This window comes from Xenopus laevis, chromosome 8L (genome assembly GCF_017654675.1).
Source record: "Xenopus laevis strain J_2021 chromosome 8L, Xenopus_laevis_v10.1, whole genome shotgun sequence".
Taxonomy (NCBI): Eukaryota; Metazoa; Chordata; class Amphibia; order Anura; family Pipidae; genus Xenopus; species Xenopus laevis.
In genome coordinates, this window is record NC_054385.1 from 78,546,375 (window position 1) to 78,566,006 (window position 19,632).

At 36.9% G+C, this 19,632-nt stretch overlaps 1 protein-coding gene across 2 annotated transcripts; it reads left to right on the top strand.

Annotated features, from left to right (window-relative positions):
* Positions 1–1,767: 1,767 nt before the first annotated feature.
* Positions 1,768–15,468, top strand: chga.L (chromogranin A L homeolog). Of its 2 annotated transcripts, XM_018230442.2 has the most exons (10): positions 1,768–1,874; positions 1,988–2,100; positions 2,878–2,924; positions 7,879–7,972; positions 9,480–9,548; positions 10,663–10,761; positions 11,849–12,286; positions 13,940–14,364; positions 14,796–14,847; positions 14,922–15,468. In XM_018230442.2, exons 2-9 carry the CDS (start codon positions 2,055–2,057, stop codon positions 14,841–14,843), a joined length of 1,266 nt encoding a protein of 421 aa, XP_018085931.1. In that variant the 5' UTR covers positions 1,768–1,874; positions 1,988–2,054; the 3' UTR covers positions 14,844–14,847; positions 14,922–15,468. The 2 variants fall into 2 exon arrangements, with proteins under 2 accessions (XP_018085931.1, XP_018085930.1); XM_018230441.2 differs by lacking the exon at positions 14,796–14,847.
* Positions 15,469–19,632: the final 4,164 nt, after the last annotated feature.

The window sequence follows — 19,632 nt, forward strand, 5'->3', positions numbered from 1 at the left end:
CATTTTCAAGTGGATCTAAATTACAAGTCCTCAAGTTTAAAAGATGTGCTGAAATCCATGAAATATTATTTAGTTTAAGATCTTCAACTAATTGTGATAATGAATCATAAAACGGATGATGTCTTAATTGCGATTTTGTTTTGTTATCAATTATTTGGAAACCATATCTGATCTGCATATAACTTAGCCTTTCCTTCTCCGATAGATCATAAAGTCCTTTGATAACTTCCCAAGAAAAAGGATCTCCAGAACTTGGATCAATAATATGACTAATTTGAAAGACACCATATCCTCTCCATCTACAAGATATTTGATTTCTATTCTTCTTAGGAAAACCTCCCAAAAAGAATGGAGATAAGAAAGGCGAAACATTAAAGTTTAAATTATTATTTTTACATAGAATTTTCCAAGTGCTAGTTGTATCCCTATAAATCGGGTTTCTCCTTACATCTATATGCTGCTCAGACCATCTACTATGAATAGAAGAGATAATATGTTCTTTTGAATCTAAAAATTGCTCTAAATCTAGGTTAGTAAATTTCTCTTTACCCGATAACCATTCCACAATATATCTAGTATTGGCAGCTACATTGAACTTTCTAAAATCTGGAACATTAAGTCCCCCTAAACATTTAGGGTTTCTAAGCTTGGATAGAGAAATTTTAGGTTTTTTATTATGCCATATAAAGTTATTCAAAATTCGGTCCAAATTCTGCACATCTGAATGTTTTATCAATAACGGAAGATTTAAAATAGGAAATGCAATTTTTGGAAAGATCAACATTTTAAACAATGCAATCCTTCCCATTAAATTCAATGGACTATCAATCCATTTTTTACAACAAGTACTCATTACTTGAATTAATGGGGTCAAATTCAAAGTATACAATCTAGATAGATCAGAAGAAACCAATATCCCTAGATACTTCAATTTGCCAGTTGGGGGCTTAATTTTAAGATCAGCAAGTACTTGATTAGGAATAGTACAGCAAATATTCAATAAGTCTGTTTTACTAGAATTTATACTGTATCCCGAGAAAGTTTTATAGTAATCAAAAAAATCAAAAATGTTTTTAATTGAATGTGAAGGATTACTAACAAATAAGAGAAGGTCGTCAGCATATGCTAATGATTTAATATGTTTGCCATTAAACCTCATTCCTTGAAATAAATTTGAAGAGTCTATATATCTAATTAGTGGCTCCATAGAGATTAAAGCATTCATAGCTGTTGTAAACTCATTTAAAAATCTCAACTGTCAATCAAATATGGTTTGCCCCTCCTCTATGCTTTACTGTAGGCAGGGCATGAGGATGGACATCAGGTCCCCCATTCTGGTGCACAAACAAGATTATAAAATGATACAAGGCTTGTCTTAATAACAGTGTCCACAAAATGGCTTCTGCCTGCTTGCTATAATTATGAGTTGCCAGCTGAAGGAAACAATATTCAAATAATTTATATAGTGTAATTAAAGTTTATTTTGCTTGGCTGATGTGATAAAATAAGATTTTTTCGGGTGATAGGTCTCCTTTAAGGAGCCTAACCTAAATAAAACACAGCACCTACGGGGATTTAAAAGTAATTTGTTCTGCCAGGCAATTTATGGCTTGTTTTAATCAGACTAAGAGGAAGGGAGATGGGCAGATAGCGGTGAGATGTACGTAAGCCCCGTACAAGGAACTTATCTGTCCTCTACTCGCAGTTATTAGCAGTAAGCGCACTAACCCCACTTCTGCAGCAGCGCCCCCTCCCAACAACTTCAAGAGGGAGGGGGGCGTGACGTCACTTCCACTAGGGATGCGCTATATAAAGCACAGATGCTGCAGTGCTCAGTAGGTCCCTTCGGCAAGAGAGAAGAAGAAGGAGAGAAGGTGATGTGGAATAAATCACAGGCTAATCCGCTCATGTCCAGTCACTGAGCCGCTTTCACTGTCCCGCTTATAATAAGCCGCTAATTGATAACGAATGTGTTATTTCTATCTAGGAGCTGGGCTCTAAGCAAAGGATTACAGACAGCACTTGGCCTCAGCAGACGCACATCAGCCCTGACAATGCTCTCGCTGGGAGTCATCTCCATAGCCCTGTGCGCAGTGCAAGGTAAGCGCAGTCCAACACCGGCCTTTCAGCACCACCGACAGCTCCTCCTAGCGCAGCGCCTACTGCTGCTTCCCAGGCTCGTCCGCTAAAGCTCCTTCAGTTGACCCGAAGCAGACAGGCTCGCAGCAAATAGGATTAGGCAGTGGCGGGTTTATTTGGGCTTTGGATATTTACATGGAACACAGCTCCACATCCCCACTCAACACCCTGGCATCACAGTTTAGCAAGGTCACCTCTAGTCAATTCTCTCTGGCTCGACCCTTATTATAGAATATTGACTTTGGAAATGGGCCTTACTATGAACACATTTAGCTTAATGGTTTACTCATTTTAATTAAAGACAGGGTTATTTTTTGCCTTAAATATTTTGCCCTACTGTGAATTTTCTTTCCCTTCTGTACCTTATGAATAAAAGTCAGTGCTCTGTAGTTTACTATTACTAAATATATTATAATATATTAATACTAATATATATATTTTATTTATTAGATATATATATATTTTTTTTTGCATCTGTCTGGTTATCTATGTATCCTGAGTCTATTATATATCTATTTATCATCAAAGTATTTTCTGTCATATATCTATAATTAGAATTTATCTATAAATTCTCTATCTTTTATCTATCTATCTATCTATCTATCTATCTATCTATCTATCTATCTATCTATCTATCTATCTATCTATCTATCTATCTATCTATCATCATCTATCTATTAACCGTTGTTCTATATATGTATTTATAATCTCTGACTGAGTTCATTTTTCTCCCCCCAGTAATATCATTTCCATTATCAGAGCCAGCCAATGACAAGGATACAAAGGTAAGACATGGCAAAAGACAATTCTGAATATTATCTGTATGGCTGTTTCTTGGCATATTTTAGATTTTGCATGTTGTGCAAGTAGCAGCTGATTCTTCCTTTCAAAATGTTTTCTCTGCCATCTCCATGCTACAGTAAACACCAGTGTGTTTGTCAGGGAATCTCATTAACACATGGGAGACTGCTCATTGATTAATTAAGAAAGAGAGAAATATATCTGAATCCTAGACATAGAGATGAGCAGAGCTCTGCTGGGGATCTATGGGCAAAGCACAATATATTTACAGTCACTGTCAAATGTAATCTATATTAGCTGCAAAGGAAATTTGATTTGTTACATACAAATATTATATAATGCATATCCAAGGGTGATAAAGCATTTGTATTTTGATTCCTCTGTAATTTTAAACCTCCTGTAATAGCTAATTGGTTGGTATTTATATAAAACACACAGGTCAGTCGTTTATTTCTACCTTTATATTCCAGTTGTTTTGTTTTATATTCTCGCTGAGTTCAGAAATGTTTTCTGATTATGTGTTGAAGGAAATATGTGTGACATTATTTTCTATATGATTCTGAAAAGGTTGCATGTGAAACCAAGGAATGAAGCCCTTTGGCAAAATGAAAGGTCAGCAATGTATCATTTGTTAGTCTGGAAGGGGAGCTTTAATAGCTCCAGGGGTCAAAAAGGTTCAAATTTCATAATTTTCCTTCAGCATGGTGGGACTTTGCTAGCATTGCATTCAATTGCCTTTACAGCTTTGCACCGTAAATTCTAGGAATCCTGGTTTTTACAGAACATACTGGAATTCTGATTTAAAAGCTATTACACATTCATTGTGTCTTTATATGTATAATGTAAATTCATACAATAATTATGTTATTGGAAACTTCTAGCATTGATTATGTAATCAGAAAGTCTTTGGTACTGAATTATTACAGGGTCATATCAGGGTTACACTCAGAGATGTTTGTAAGAGAAATCAATAATTATTGAATGATTTAGTCTATGATTAGTTATATAGCACCAAAAATGCTTAGATTATATATATATATCCTGCTTTATTACAGAGATAGATATATTTTCCACTGTAAATGAGGGAAAAAAGTAAATTTTCTAAAAATTACAAAAAAGAGAATTTTTAAAAATTCTTCTAAATTACTTTATCAGTTCACCTAGTTATACCCTGGATTCAGAATGGACTTTGTGTTAAGTACTGTAACAGGAGAATGTTAGCACAGATGACGAATATTCCATGGATTTCATAATTGTGAAGAAAAACAATCTAGGAATTGTTTACTGGTTGAATTTTGTTCTATTCTTGTTTTTTGCTTGGTTTCCACACAGTAAGAACAGGAGACACTTAAGAATAGGGGACACATACCTTTTGTTTTGTTTCCCATCACAAAACTCTAAAAGAAGGCATCATTTAACAAAGTGTTGCTGGAAATGTATAAAATGCTTTTTTTGAAGGAATGCTGGAAGCGTTTATTGCATCACACGAAACACTGAATAAAATATATGTATCTTGCATGTGATAGGTTCAAATTCCCTTGGATCTTTAAAAGTAGTCATAATGTTAACTGAAAGCACTTTAGGCCATGCAATGAAAATATTGCTTCTGATAATGAGATAATGAAGCTGTGGGATTCTATCCATGGCTGTACATTATTTGTATCATCAACTAAATATAAAACATGGAATGTTTCTAATATTGAACTAAATAAAACAGCACACATAAGACTTATCTAGGTTACTTCTTTGCTTAGTCTGGTTAAGACCATACCTAGTGAATCAAGAAGAGCCAGTGGGGAGGGGGTGTCAGTATATTTTGAGAGCTGTGCAGCTGTGCCAGTTCTGTATATCATCAGTCAAGCCCTTATTATTCTGTGTTTTAGTCAATATTAATGAGATTGCTAGAGAAGTAAGTTTTTTGTACCTGAAAAATATATAGCAGAAATCTGATTAGAATTACTTACTTGACTAATTCAATCTGTTCTTCTAAATCTGTTCTTGAGAGGAAGCCATCTGATATCTCAGTTGGTGTTTTTGGCTTCGACTGGCTAGATGCAGAATTCTGCAGGTGATAAAATCCCTAACCTTGGGCAAGTCAGGAAAATATCTATGCCCTGAGATGGCATTGACGTTCTTTTGAGGAAAACAGAAAATAAGATCTGCTTACAAAACAGCAGCTCATTCACTGTATTCCTTTGGAAGGGGAGCATTTTTTCTCCAGATTAGGAACAGTTATGATCTTGATTCCTTTTTTTTCCTTCTGGGTTTTCAATTTTGAAACAGTGACAAACATGAAAATGTAATTTAATTCATTTATGAATGATCTGAAGCACATATAATAAGAGATTTAAGGAGTGAAGCCTTTATTATGGTTTACAAAAGCCAAAGCCAAATGGAGGAGGTTCATGCTCAAACAATACATTACGTGTAGGGGGATACTTTGCAGCGATGCAGTGGAACTGAAGAGCATATTTGATATGAATCAAATCAGTGAAATAGCTTCTTATCCCTAGATTTCCATATAGATTAAAGGGAGGTATTGTTTTCTGATATTCACACAGAAGAAATGAAATTGCACTTTTGCTTATGTTGTAAAAATATACTTGAATAATATTGTACCCATAACATGCATTTATAAAAATATGCAGTTTGAGAAAAAATAAAATACCAGTCTGCCTTCTAGTTTGACATATTTTCTAGCAGCCCAAATACTTTTCACTCTAACCCTTTGAACAATATTAACTAAATTGCTAGATTTTCCTCACCATCTGGAAGGCTATTCCAAGGAAACAGAAGATCTAGGCTATTCTGTATGAAATACATTAACTTAATATACAGCTTGGGGTATCAATGCTCATAAATTCTGCATTTAAAAGTGATTGCTAGTGCATCAAAGCAAGCATTTTGCCAATTAAAATCATGGCTTAAACAGTAGAGGCCATCCTATTATCATCATATATGTGGTTTAGATTTGTTTGTTTAAAGAAAAATAAGTGCGAAAGCTACAATTAATGGAATACGAGAAAAATAACCTAATAGCCAATGCCAATGTATTTTACTGAAAATGCAAAGAAAAACAAAGTGCATATAATGCTCTACTTATAGGGGTAGATTTACTAAAGGGCGCAAACGCTTTGAGACAATTCGCCAGCGTTACCGCCCGCAGGGACATCACCAACTTACTAGCAGGCGCAGGTGCCAATCCGCTAGCGGAAGAGATAGGCGCTAGCGCTCATTCGCACTCCTTCGCCAGGCGTCAATTTGCTCTGGCGAATGGACGTTACTCCACAAATTCACTAAAATGCGGGTTTTACTGAACGTTACCTCTTTCGCCTTCACCAGCTCAGACAAGGCCAAGTGCACTGGAGTGAATAGATCTTCCTCAATGTTCTGTTACTTACATCATATTCTGTGAGTGAAAAAGCATCAAAGTTCAAAAAATGCTGGCATCTTTTCCTTTTTTCAGAGTGATAGCCTGCAAAAGTCCTAAAAATTTTTTATTGGGTAACCGGTTTCCCCCATGCATTTTCTGACATCTATAACAGCTGCAACATATAACATAAAGACGTCCATTCAATTTTTAATTTCCCGCCGTATGCAAATTAACCAGAGCGCAAGACCTCATGTGAATTTGCATTAGGCAGAAATGAACGCTAGCGCATCTTCGCTTTGATTTTCTCGCATTGCAGAAGTAACGATAGTGGAAAGTCACCAGTGTCCGGCGCCCACGACGAGACTCCGCATTTTTGTGAATTAGCGTTGTCTGAGTGAATTTTCACCTAGTGACGTGTAGCAATGGGTGCGAAGTAAAGGAAATAAAATACAAAATATAACATACAAAATGGTTCCGAACGTGACATTTCCACAGACCTGTATAATTTGACTTTTAGGGGGTATTAAAAAGACTCAAATTTTTCTATTTTTTTTATTAAAGGAGAAGGAAAGGTTAAAATAAGTAAACTTTATCAGAAAGGTCTAGGTAAATACAACCTAGCAATATTAGCACTAACAATATTCCCGCTTATCTGTAAAAAAAAAGCCACTGTTCTCATTTTCTCCTATTCTTTAACATATGGGTTTGGTGTCAGATTTCCTTCTCACTGCTCCAACTCTCTGCCACTGACAGCCGTGCCTGCGCACTTCCTCACTCCCCCTCACTTTTCCCTCTCTCCCCTTGCCGTTTCCCATCACTCCCTTTTCCCTCACACCCCTCACTTCCCTTGCTGTAATATGAGCCTAGAGTGGAGTCAGCAGCAAGACACAGGCATGGAAGTTTTGTCACATAGAACTGATGTGGCGGCTGCAGTCTAAAGCACACAGAGACAACTTCTATGGCTGTTTACTCAGGTATGGCAGAGCATTCTGCACAAATAATAAAGCATTCTGCCTTGCACCAGTGTGGTTAATCTATTGGTAATACAACATATCACAAACTTTCATTCTCCTTTAAAACAAAGTTGACCTAGCTCCCATACACAAATTTACGTAATTTATCAAAAAATCAGGTCAAAAAAGTTTCATAAACTTTTTATAATCATACAACGTGTTTGAGTTGTCGCCCAAAAACCTTGACTTTTTCATATTATCGTATGAAAACCAGCACAGATCTCTATGTCAAGAAACATCTTCAAATTGTAAAAGGGACATCTACCATTGACTTCTACATGACTATAACAGGTTTTAGCTGGAGTATTTCCAGATACAGATTGTTAGCAGCTTCGGGGTATAATAAAGCTTGAAAAATTTATGTTTTTCCCCTTCAAAAGCTCAACCAAAAAAAAAATCTAGGTTTAATAAATAGGCCCCTTAAAGATTTAGAGCTAATGAATGTCTTGTGATTTAAAAACAGTGACTATAGAACTGGGCTTGATACACTTAAAAGCTCTTGAGAGTCAATGCAACATAAATCATTGATTCTAGATCTTTATTTCCCACCAGGTTATGAAGTGTATTGTAGAGATTATTTCACACTCGCTGTCCAAACCTAGCACTGCTACAATCAGTCAAGATTGCCTGGAGACCCTTAGAGGAGGTAAGGACATCTGCTGCTTTATATGGTACTTTCTCTGCAATACACTACTTGTGGCAATATAAGTGCATCTATCCATATCTATTTTCACATGATCAAAGGCTTTTGGGATTTTTTTGCCAGTAATATCTAATACACCAAATGAAGTTTTTTCAAAGAATGTCCTGCTGATTAGCTTATAGGCTAGGCTATTGCATCCACTGATTTGGCCACTGAGGAAGCTAGGTTAGTAACCTTTGCACTAGTGTGAGAAGAGATGTTAAAGTCATGGGAGCTAACAATGTGCTTAGTGATATACATCTAGGTGTTGAGGGTTGCTGTAATCTAATTCAGGGCTGTCCAAAGTTTTCAATGCAGAGGGCTCAATGTCTGATCTACAATTTCTCTGTAGACTATAAAAATATCCTTTGATGACTGCATTGTGCTCATGGGTCTTCATGGACAAGACATCCCTGGATAAGGATTGGGGATATCAGGGCTAAACCATTGTACTGTGTTTTTAAGCCTTCTCTATCATAAGTATCCCTTTAAGCCCTTTATATCATAGTATCATAAGTATTTAAAGGTAAAATAGTATTTTCATTGAATCATTTTATGACTGGTCTGGTTGATAACAAAATACATTGTGGACCATTTTAAGCAACAACAAAAAACATATACATATTATTACATATTGTGTCAAGAATTGCAGTTCAGCATGTTAAAGAGTTACAGGTTGAATATCCCTGTTATAGATTGGGACTGTTTGTAGTTGGCCACCAACAGAAATACAATGAAAATGTTCAGTGATCAGACCAGGCCCTTTTTAAAATACACCTGCCTATTTATACTTGTTGTATCTGGGGGTTTGCTATACATAGAATAGTGTAGGCCAGTAATAGCTTGTATATAATGTATGACTTTATCCTTTATCCCTGGTAAGGAATACCCTGTAGGGTTAGAAATCCTTACTGTGTAGATAAGCACCAGTTAATGTTTTAAGAAATCTAGTTCATTAGGTCAGTGTACTGGGGAATGGAAGCATATAATGCTGTAATATAGATAGCAAAGAGGTAAGGAAGAAAGATGGGTGTTTCAATGAAGGTTTCAATGATGTGCCTCAAATAGAGCCAAACTTAGTGGGGTCATACTTTTATGTTAATGATAGGTTTTCTTCAGTAAATATGGACATCTGATTTGCAGAATAAAGTTGTGGATCCACATACTCTGGAATATGGAACCAGGGCCACTACAGATCTTCAGTTGCCACTGGTCATAGTTTCTAGTGTAGGGACCAAGAAGGAAGCAAAGCTGAGCGAGCGAGGTAGCTTGGGGAAGTTCTGTGAAGTTGAATCAACAAGCTGGAAACACTCTCTTTAAAAGTCACTTACTAGGTGTAGCTTTATGACTGCTATTCAATACTTCCATTTCTTTGTGTCACTGCAACTTTATTCCTTGGAAAAGGTTCTCTTCAAATATATGTTCTTTTAGACTGTAGTCATTTATACCAGAATATCTCTGCATGTTGCAGATGACAGGATCATTTCCATTCTCCGGCGCCAGAACCTCTTGAAAGAACTCCAGGAACTTGCATCTGAAGGTAGTAATTATAACTGCGCTTATTATATTCAGTGATGTTCCATGTGGTGGGTGCATCATACACTATGATGCTTTGAAACATGTTGTGCTCTCCATCTATACATTTGCAATCTTGTGCAATATACACGGGGGTTGCAGCCTGTTGAGAAGCATTGATAAACATACCTGAATGAAAAGTCTACAGCTATTTGACATCTATTGCTTAACTTGCACATCATTCAGACAGATAACTTGTTGGCACATTGCACTACATATCCCTGCTTTATGGCAGACAGTTAGTACAGGGCAGTGTTGCAGGGCCCAGATATTTCACTGCTGCAAGTGCTTTCAGAATGAGCACTTAGGGGTGAGATTTTGTGCTCTTAATGCTCTTCCACTCACGTCAGGTGTAATTTAAATGACCCCTTGTGTGTTTAGAACTGGCAGAGTTTGGGCACTCTGTTTCATGCTCTCTTATTGTGTTTTCCACTGATTGATAAATGTTGGTGGAGAATATGCCCGATTTGCCATAGTCATAGCTCATTATAATCTCTGCACTGTACTACTGATTGTGGCTTCCTGCACATTTCCTTTGAGGTTTTAGAACCTGTATTATTGTGCCCTTGGCACCATGACACAGGGAGCACCATAGGAACAGAGGAGGTTATTTATAGATGGGCAGCTCCCCTGATAGAAGGGTTTATGTCTCTTATAAAAGTGAAACACATCAAAAATAAAATGGAAAATGTAGCTTTGACCCTGAACCTATTTCTCAAAAACAAATCAATACAAAGAGACAGGTACATATCTCCTTATAGATAAACCTGTTTCTAATAATGAGTCACTAACATAAGCACATCTGTTTAATAGATAGAACATATACATAAATATATATTATTGTTCTTCCAAATGAATTGCTTCCCTCTTGTTTCTGGCTAAAAATGCATGATATATTTTACACATATATTTCATTATTTTAAGTATTGGAATTTTTTTTTACTATTCAATCTACAAATATTACTTATTGCCAAATCTTTATTTTCATGAAATAATGAACCGTTAATAACCGCAATTAACAGTATGTAACTTCCCAATATTTACCACTAACCATATTGTTCTGACTCTGCTGGTCTCAGGAGCAACAAAGAGGGAGCAGAAGAAAAAAAAGAACAGTGGCTATGAAGATGAACTTTCTGAAGTCCTTGAGAGGCAGAATAACAAAGCTGTGCATTCTGGTTAGTGTCACTGTGACCCATACTGCTTTGACAATGAACCTTGGAGTGGAAAGGAGAATATGAACACCTGATCCACGCACCATGATATTAACAAGCAGATGGAAATAACTCTAGGAATATATACCATGATTCTTTAATTCCCTCCGTCTGATTTGTTTTTGTTGAACACCATTATTTTCAGTGGGATGTTAGAACTTGGTGACAGCTGGAATAAATCACTGCAGTCTGAAAAAAAATAGTTGAATCTAAAAGCACCATTATTTTCCACCAAAGTGGTAAGCATCATTAACAGTGCTTAGTTTATCAGGCCCTGGTATCAGCTCACACTATCGAAGCCAATTACTATATTAAAGGGGACCCGTCACCCAAAAAAAATATTCAAAATCCTATTTTATCACATTAGTCAAGCAAAATTAACTTTAATTACACTATATAAATTATTTGAATCTTGTTTCCTTCAGTCTGGGAATTCAAAATGATAGCAAGCAGGCAGCAGCTATTTTGTGGACACTGTTATTAAGACAAGCCTTGCATCATCTCAAAATCTTGTTTGTGCACCAGAATGGGGGATCCGCTATCCATTTCCATGCACTGGCTACACAATTAAATGATAAAGAGAACAGGGGAATGCGGGGAGAACAGTGACATCTAGGAAGTGCTGAATGGAAAGTGAAAGTAATTGTCTGCCCCGCCTCTATGCCCATGGCATAGAGGAGGGGCAGACAATATATGATTGACAGCTGGGATTTTTAAATGAGCTTACAACGGCCATGAATGCTTTAATAAAAAATAGAAATTGGATTTCATGTTTAATTTGAAAAGGACTTTTATTATACAGATTTTTGTGTCTGGGTGACAGGTCCACTTTAAGAAAAGATACATTCTACCTAACTCAATCCTGTAGTGATTTTTATCTGTATGATAATTTACCTTTTAATGTAATTTAATGGCAAAACTGATTTATAAATTGGTTACCTGATAGCAGTTTGATGTGAATGTTGATATTTATCTATACAATCTATGTTTTGTTCTTTAAAACATGCCATAAGATATTCGTGAATAACCTTTATTATCTCACATCATGCAGAAAAATCTGACGAGGTCTCTGCTGAGGATCAGAAGTCTCCAAGACCTGACCAGTCAGCAGAGAGTGAGGAGAGCAAGAGGCAAGTAGAAGATGATCGGGAGAGGAAGGCTGACTCACAACAGGAAGAGAACAGTCAAGAAGATGATGGAGCTGAAGAGCTGGGCAGCAATGAGATCCATAAGAGGGAAGAGTCCCCTGGTGATGAAGAAATAGACAACCATATCACAGATGAAATCAATGACCAAGATATACCTACAGAAAAGCAGGAAGACACCAGTGTTGCTCACTCTTCTGAGGAGGAAACTGCTAAATTCAGACTGAGCCAGAAAGATGCAGAGGATATGGCATCAGATGAGAAAAGGGACTTTGAGAAAGAAAAACCAAAGGAAGATACAAATGAAACAGATGAAGAAGAGGATGAGACCCAGAGAGAAGACAGTATGTTTTAATGGCAATGGAATTTGAGAATAATTAGAATATTGTAATTCAGGAATAGGCAGCTGCTAAATGCTGAATTAATTCTGGGAGGTGTACTTTTGCAGTATTCTGGTGTGCCAAAGGCTACCTATCCATGTTTAAAATCATTATTTTGTCGATCAGATGCTTAGATGTGTAGCAAATGAAACATTTAACAGCTGTAATTTTTACCTATTCATTTCCATAACAAGCAAGGGAAAGTTGTGCTCACCACTAATTTTTAAAAACATTAGATGGGGGGGTACAATGAGGCTGTGACCACAAAATACATGTAAACAAATACAAGAGGTCCTCTGCACTCAACCCATTATCAATATATCTAGGACATTGAGATGTAAATGTCTGACCTAGATATATTGATAATGGGTTGAGTGCAGAGGACCTCTCATATTTGTCTATTCCTTTCCATGACAGAACTCTAACAGCAGCCCAGTAGGACTTACATGGACCAATTATTTAATAGTATTCAGCACTACAAGTTGACAGAGAGGTTTTCAGGCACAGGAGGGCCAGTATAAAAGAGTTACAGACACTGGGCTGCAGTAGTATTATGAATATGTATTTATAAACACATTTTGCAGCACTGTATAGTAGACAGGTCTATACATTTTTTTCTTTGCACAATAAAAGAAAATTTAATTCAATGTAACTTCCTATTCATTTTAAATAATTTCAATTAATAGCAGTTTACCAGACTATAAAAACAGAAACCAGCTATTCCCCAGCCAAGACACCATTCCAACAATTTCAAGCATACTTTTCATTCTTTTCAGGTCTGTTAAGGTGGCCATACACAGAGAGATCCGCTCGTTTGGCGATATCGCCAAACAAGCGGATCTCTCCCCGATATGCCCACCTTGAGGTGGGCAATATTGGGCAGATCTGATCGTTGGCCCTAGGGCCCAACGATCGGATCCTAACGGTGGCTTTACGGGCGATCAGATTGCGTGAACGCATCAACGAACAGATGCGGCCGTGATCCGACAGGATTTTTAGTCCCATCCGATCATGATCTGGCCGACTTTCTGCCAAATCTCAATCGGGGAAGCCCATTGGGGGACCCCATACACGGGCCAATAAGCTGTCGGCAGCTTTTATCGGCCCGTGTATGGCCACCTTTACTCACAGAACATGACAAGCATTGTGTGAATGGAGTCTTGGTTGGAGGAGAGCTCACCACTGGTATAATGTTGCAATGGTATTGCATTGAGTAGGCAGGAAGAAGAGAGGAGTTAATTGTAAGAGACAATCAGAGGGAATATACTTTCAGCTATTTATTTTACAAATATTTATATATTTTATAGTAATATTTGGTTTGTGATATTTGGCAAACCCCTAGTTAGAATCCTTAAAATTATAAAATTATAATCTTAAATGGCCGTGTGCTCCATGCAAACACATGCTGTATAATATCAAAGTGGTCAGCTATTTACCACTCCTCTAGGTGCATTTTTGCAAATGGCTAAATTAACCCTACTGGCCTCTGACCTGTATATCAATACTCAAGCACAACAATAATGTTTTATCTCTGTTGTTACTGAATTTCAATTAATGGTAAGAACAGTAAGATTTGTTTCTGTAAAATAAGGTAACTGTTTTTCTGTTACTTGTTAGACTCTATGAAGCCTAGTGAATATCAGGATTTTGATGCCACTAGAGAAAATGAAAACAGTAAGGAAGGTGGACATCCAGATGATGAAACCATGCAAGGAGGTGGGAGTTCACACCAAAGATCACCCAAGAGTGAAACGTCCTCTAAGGAAATGGAAGACTCCAAACGATGGAACAAAATGGATGAACTTGCAAAACAGTTAACAGCAAAGAAATGGGCAGAAGAAAACACTAGTGAAGAAGATCCTGATCAGTCAATGAAGATACCACCCATGGAAAAGAAATATAATGTTGGGGGACCAGAGCCTGATGATAGACAGCCTTGGCAGCAGTCAGGAGAAGAAAGTAGTGAAAGTGAATATAACATTGCAAAAAGGCCAGAGCTAGAAGGAAGAAAAGAGGAAGAAAGTTCTACCAGGAATGCTGAGGTTGGTTTCCGTCAACTAAAGTTCTATACATGCAAAATAAAATGTTCAGTAACACTTAATTTGATTTCAGATGATGTAGTAGGATGATGCTTCATACACTTTTTGCTACACCTAGAATATTTCAATACATTGTAGGGACATCATCATTAGAAGTGCCACAATGCACTGTTTCTTCTCTCTTCTCAACTATAGCAGTGAGACACAATTCATTCTCATACTGTATCTGTGACCATATTAATCTGTAAGGAGACCCAAAATTCAAAAATACTGGTCTCTCACTCTCTCTGTCCAAATGTAGGCTTTACATTTTACACTGTTTTAAAGATGATTAAAAACCATCTTGTGGCCCCCTTTTGATGTAATTTACCCATAATATACTCACACGTGTGTATATAAGCATTATGTGAGTGTAATTCTTGCTGTTATTTCAGATGCTTAGTGGTAATGACAGAGATACTCTATCAACTAACAGCATTTAATCAGGTAGATAATGATCCAGTCCTGGTTTATACCTCTGTGATGAATGATTTGCTGATGATGGTCCCTGTCTGTTTTAGGACAAAGATCTGGATAGCATTGCAGCCATTGAAGCAGAGCTTGAGAAGGTTGCGCACAAACTCCATGAATTGCGAAGATTCTAAGGACTCCGGTTCAACAAATGTCACATGGAAAATGTACTATTGCACCTTCTGTCTTTCTTTTCCACACTCCTTTGTGCCAGAGAGGTTGAAGAACATGCTTCCGAGGCTGCTTGGGAGTTCATCCTTCTCTCTAGCGAATCTGCCCTTTAGCAAGGCCCCACTTCCATGTCTTTACATTGTGCTCTGCAGACTTTCTGCCCATTTTCACCAATATCATGATTAATGGATGTAATGTATGTCACATTTTTGGGCAATGGGATCTCGGCCATTTACTTTTTAAAAAAAAAAAAAAAAAATTAATGTGTGCTTCGTTTTGGAATTGAGATGCTTTTTAGAATTTGTTTCTTTTTGTTAAAATAACATAATGCAATAACTTATCTTTTGATTACGTTGGGGTAAAGGGAAATATTCTATCTAATCAACCAGTTTAAAACAGGGAAATAAAATGCAGGATTTTTCCTTCTCTCTGTTTTTCTTTTAATTTAGACTAGCAAGAACATAGCTCAGTGTGAGTTGTATTAAACACAAATCTCAACAGAAATATTACTTGTGCTGTTTATGTGAAGGAATGGGGTGACTGTGCAACTTTCCACAGACAGCAACCATATGTAATCTAGGGTTAACTCCAGGTTTGCTCCTTGTTGCCTTCAAATTTTCTCTTGTGCACCTGACTTTATTGGTACAAAATGTACGTAGCGCAAGAGGAGGCAGTGGACCCTGCCTGGAAGGTAGGTGGGTTTGAACTATGGACAGAAATTTGAGCTTGTGCATTTGGGTTACTGTACATACAACTTTATGAAAACACAATAGTCATATTTATATTTGATTTTTTCTTGCCCTTTACTTGGATCTCTTTAAAGCAACTGCTGTAGTTAGGTACAAAGATGTGATTATCCCACTAAGGCTGTAATAAATGGACAATGGGCACTTCTAGACCTATATGGCAGCTGTTGTAATGCTGGAACAAGGGTTGATACTGGTTCTTACCAAAGCATGGGCTGTGGTCACTTTACTCTCGATTAGAATATAATCAAGTATATTGTTACTAGGTTGAAATAATGGTTTCATAAAAGCAAACCTCTTATATGGTTGGTGGAGAATAAAAAGAGAGAAGAAGAAATGAGAGAACTAAATAAGGGAAAATGTAGGAGTAGAGACGTTCAAACCTGCAGGCCAATGTAACTACATACAAAGGTAATTTGACACATTAGAAGGATGATTTTCAAAGACACTTGGTGTTATGTAAAAAATAAAGTAGGACCAGCTGCAGAATGCAAAGCAACCAATCAGAATTTACTGGTCACCTGTTGAAAAGGAAACACCTTATTGGTTGCTATGGGTTACTGGACCTGGGCAAACTTTCTGCCTTTTATTTATGGGGGACAGAACACTTAAAACCAGTTTGTGAACTTAGCTAATGAAAAGCAGCAGGTAACTTGATGGTAAGAATGCTCCATGAGAATGATCTTAATTTTAGTATGATATTTTGTTCTTATTCTTGATCCTGACACTTGCGACATAAATAAATTGTTTAATTAGCAATGAAAATTACTGTACTGCATTACGGTGGTCATGCACATACAAAAAAGTGTCATCAGATACAAGTTTTCAAATGATCCGCTGGGTTAGAAAATGTGTACATTTCAAATATTCATTCTACCATTTAAAATGTTATTCTTGAACCAATAAATGTATTTTTTAAGTTGTAATATTGGTGTGTAGGCAGCCATCTCAGGTTTTACTATTGATTGCTATTCTCAAATTGGGCATGGGAACATTTTTAGCAATGCAGGTGTCAGGGAGCTCTTATCTTGTTACCTGCACAATGTTCTATTGATAGGCTACTGAGGGAAATGGAGTGGAGTGATATCACACCAACTTGCAGTGCAGCAGTAAAGAGTGAATGAAGTTTATTAGAGCACAAGTCACATGGCTGAGGACACCTGAGAGACTAAGAACATGTCTAGCCCAAAGAAAAATTTTAAATTGAGATTTTTAGACAGAATATCTTTAGTGAGTGAAATCCACTTAGAGTCATGGTAAATCTCTGCCTGTATATTATATATGATAAAAGAAATCATTGAATCTCCAGGATAGCAAACTTCATATTAATGATTCAGTGTTCCTTTTGACTGTTTGGAATAATATCCTCTAGTACTCTAGTTTTCACTGCACTAGACAAACAGAGTTGGCACATTTCTAGGTTTTGCAGGTGCAATTCTTTTTTTCAGCTAATGGTTTGTGTGATTAAAAAATTTATTTTAATTTATTTGTAATAATCACGTATTTCCCTGACTGGAACCACAGGCAAGAAACAGCTAGAGAGTAAAGCTGAATCAATTTGGCAGCTATTAGTCTCCCTTTCTTTTTTGTACAAGCAGGTGCTATGAGGGTTGGGCAACCTCTGAATTAGAGCTGCCAATTCCCATGTTAAGATGAATAATATAGAACACTCTTTTAAAGGGCTTCTCTCTTTATATATATATATTCTGATCATGCTCAGTTAATAAGAAAAGTCCCCTTGTTAACAATTTGTTAATTGTAACAATACAATAGTGTTAGCCTTCATTCATTAAAATACATGTTCTCAGATTGGGAAACATCATCTTAAATTAAATGTCCAGGTCTAAAGGGGGCTTTTTTATATTGACTAGCGAGAGGAAGGAGGAATTGAAGAATGATCTTCTATTCAAATGCCCATTAATTAAAATACAAATAAATATATTTTTCTTGATGTGTGTAGAGTATGATTGAACGTCATGTGTGTTTAGAGCTTTATTGACCCTTTATATGAACCTTTTGTTCTATGGGGAAAGTGAATCTGTTGCTCTTTTGCCTTGTTCTCACTAATGGCACCAATATGGGGCAGATTTACATAGGGTTGAATATCGAGGGTTAATTAACCCTCGATATTCGACTGACGAATGTAAATCCTTCGACTTCGAATATCGAAGTCAAGGATTTAGCGCTATTCCTACGATCGAACGATTGACATTAACATTGGCCTCCATAGGTTTTAGGTGGCGAACTAGGGGGTTGAAGTTTTTTTTAAAGTGACAGTACTTCGACTATCGAATGGTCGAATAGTCGAACAATTTTTAGTTCAAATCGTTCGATTCGAAGTCGAAGGTCAAAGTTGAAGGTCGAAGTAGCCCATTCGATGATGGTGGGAAAAACCATCCGAAAAACCATTCGAAATTCGAATTTTTTTCCCTCTATTCCTTCACTCGAGCTAAGTAAATGGGCCCCTAAGTCTGAGATGCCCTCATGGACAAGAATTGTAGCAGCAGGACATTCTGGAGAACAATGTTGCTACTTAAAATGTTAAGGCACCTAACTCACTTGCATCAGGGCAGTTATCATGTGCATGGGGGGGGGGGTAGGGCTAGGTGTTAATCCCTAGCTTGAATTACATGTTCTTTAATTATTTAAGAAAAAACATATTTTATTGACTTCCCATTTAAGGTTGTGCCTACACAATTGCATATGCCACATATGGTGGCAGGAGGGTGCTATTTAAGTCAGAGGCAAGCAGCACGAGCATTGTCAGGCATTTCTTACACATCCCAGACACTTTAAGCAAATAGTCCACTTAGTAAATTGTATTAGTAAATTGTATCTCATTAGTACAATTATTACAATTGACATTTTTCTCTGATGCATATTCACATCAGCAAGGCCCTACAGATCTCCATCATGCCCCTAATTAACCCACTTATGGCTGCAGGTTGGACATTTTTCATGCGCGTACTGACAATCTAACAATTGGCACACACAGTATGGGAATAATGTAATATAGGCCACAGAGTCTGTTTCAGTTCTAAAATCCTTAGCACCAATCAACAAGAAGTATTTTACAGGTCTACTGTTACTAGATATGGAGAAGTATTTGTGCCTTCAATTATGTTACCCTCTAATTTCGCAAATACTTTTCTCACTAAAGGTTTATCCTTGCAGGGCTCTTGTGGTGCTGGGAGCCAGGGGGCACTGGTCCTGATTTTTTCTGTCCCTTATATATTAGCACATTCAATTTGCTGAAGCTAAAATAACAGTGGCATTTACAAATGTTAATTAGATGCCTTTAGGCTGGATTTTGCAACAGATGCGCAGATGTTCTCACTATTTGTCAGTGTGCCAGTTTGTACCTCATCAGAACTGACGGTAGAGAGAAATTTCATACATTATTACGGGCAAATGTCACTTTTATATAAATACGGTTTTTGCATTTTTATCGTATGGTCATGCTAATCGGCAATAAACTAAAGTAGCACTTTCTTGAGAATAGAAGCACTCCGTTTTTTTAAAGCTCCAGTCGGTACATTATGCAACTGAAGGGCCTTCAAGTTCATACACCTATGACTTGCCCTCGTGTTCCCTCTAACCTTGAAGGTGCAAATTAACCTGCTTCACTCAGTTTACTTGTGTGTGGATAACATACAATATGACCTCCACTGCTATTTGGGGATCTAAACCTAAACAGCAGATCATAAAGTATATCACATAAACTATAAACAATACAAAGGTCTTAGTAATTAAAGGAACAGTAACACCAAAAAATAAAATTGTTTTAAAGGAACAACAATATAACCGTTGCCATGCACTGGTGAAACTGCTGTGTTTGTTTAGG

Bases quoted from the DNA above. Each gene is read 5' to 3' on its own strand.
- chga.L (XM_018230441.2), top strand. From the start codon at position 2,055: ATGCTCTCGCTGGGAGTCATCTCCATAGCCCTGTGCGCAGTGCAAG. The intron at 10,762-11,848 runs GTTAGTGTCACT...CACATCATGCAG, and splicing joins TAACAAAGCTGTGCATTCTG to AAAAATCTGACGAGGTCTCT. The intron at 14,365-14,921 runs GTTGGTTTCCGT...TGTCTGTTTTAG, and splicing joins GTTCTACCAGGAATGCTGAG to GACAAAGATCTGGATAGCAT.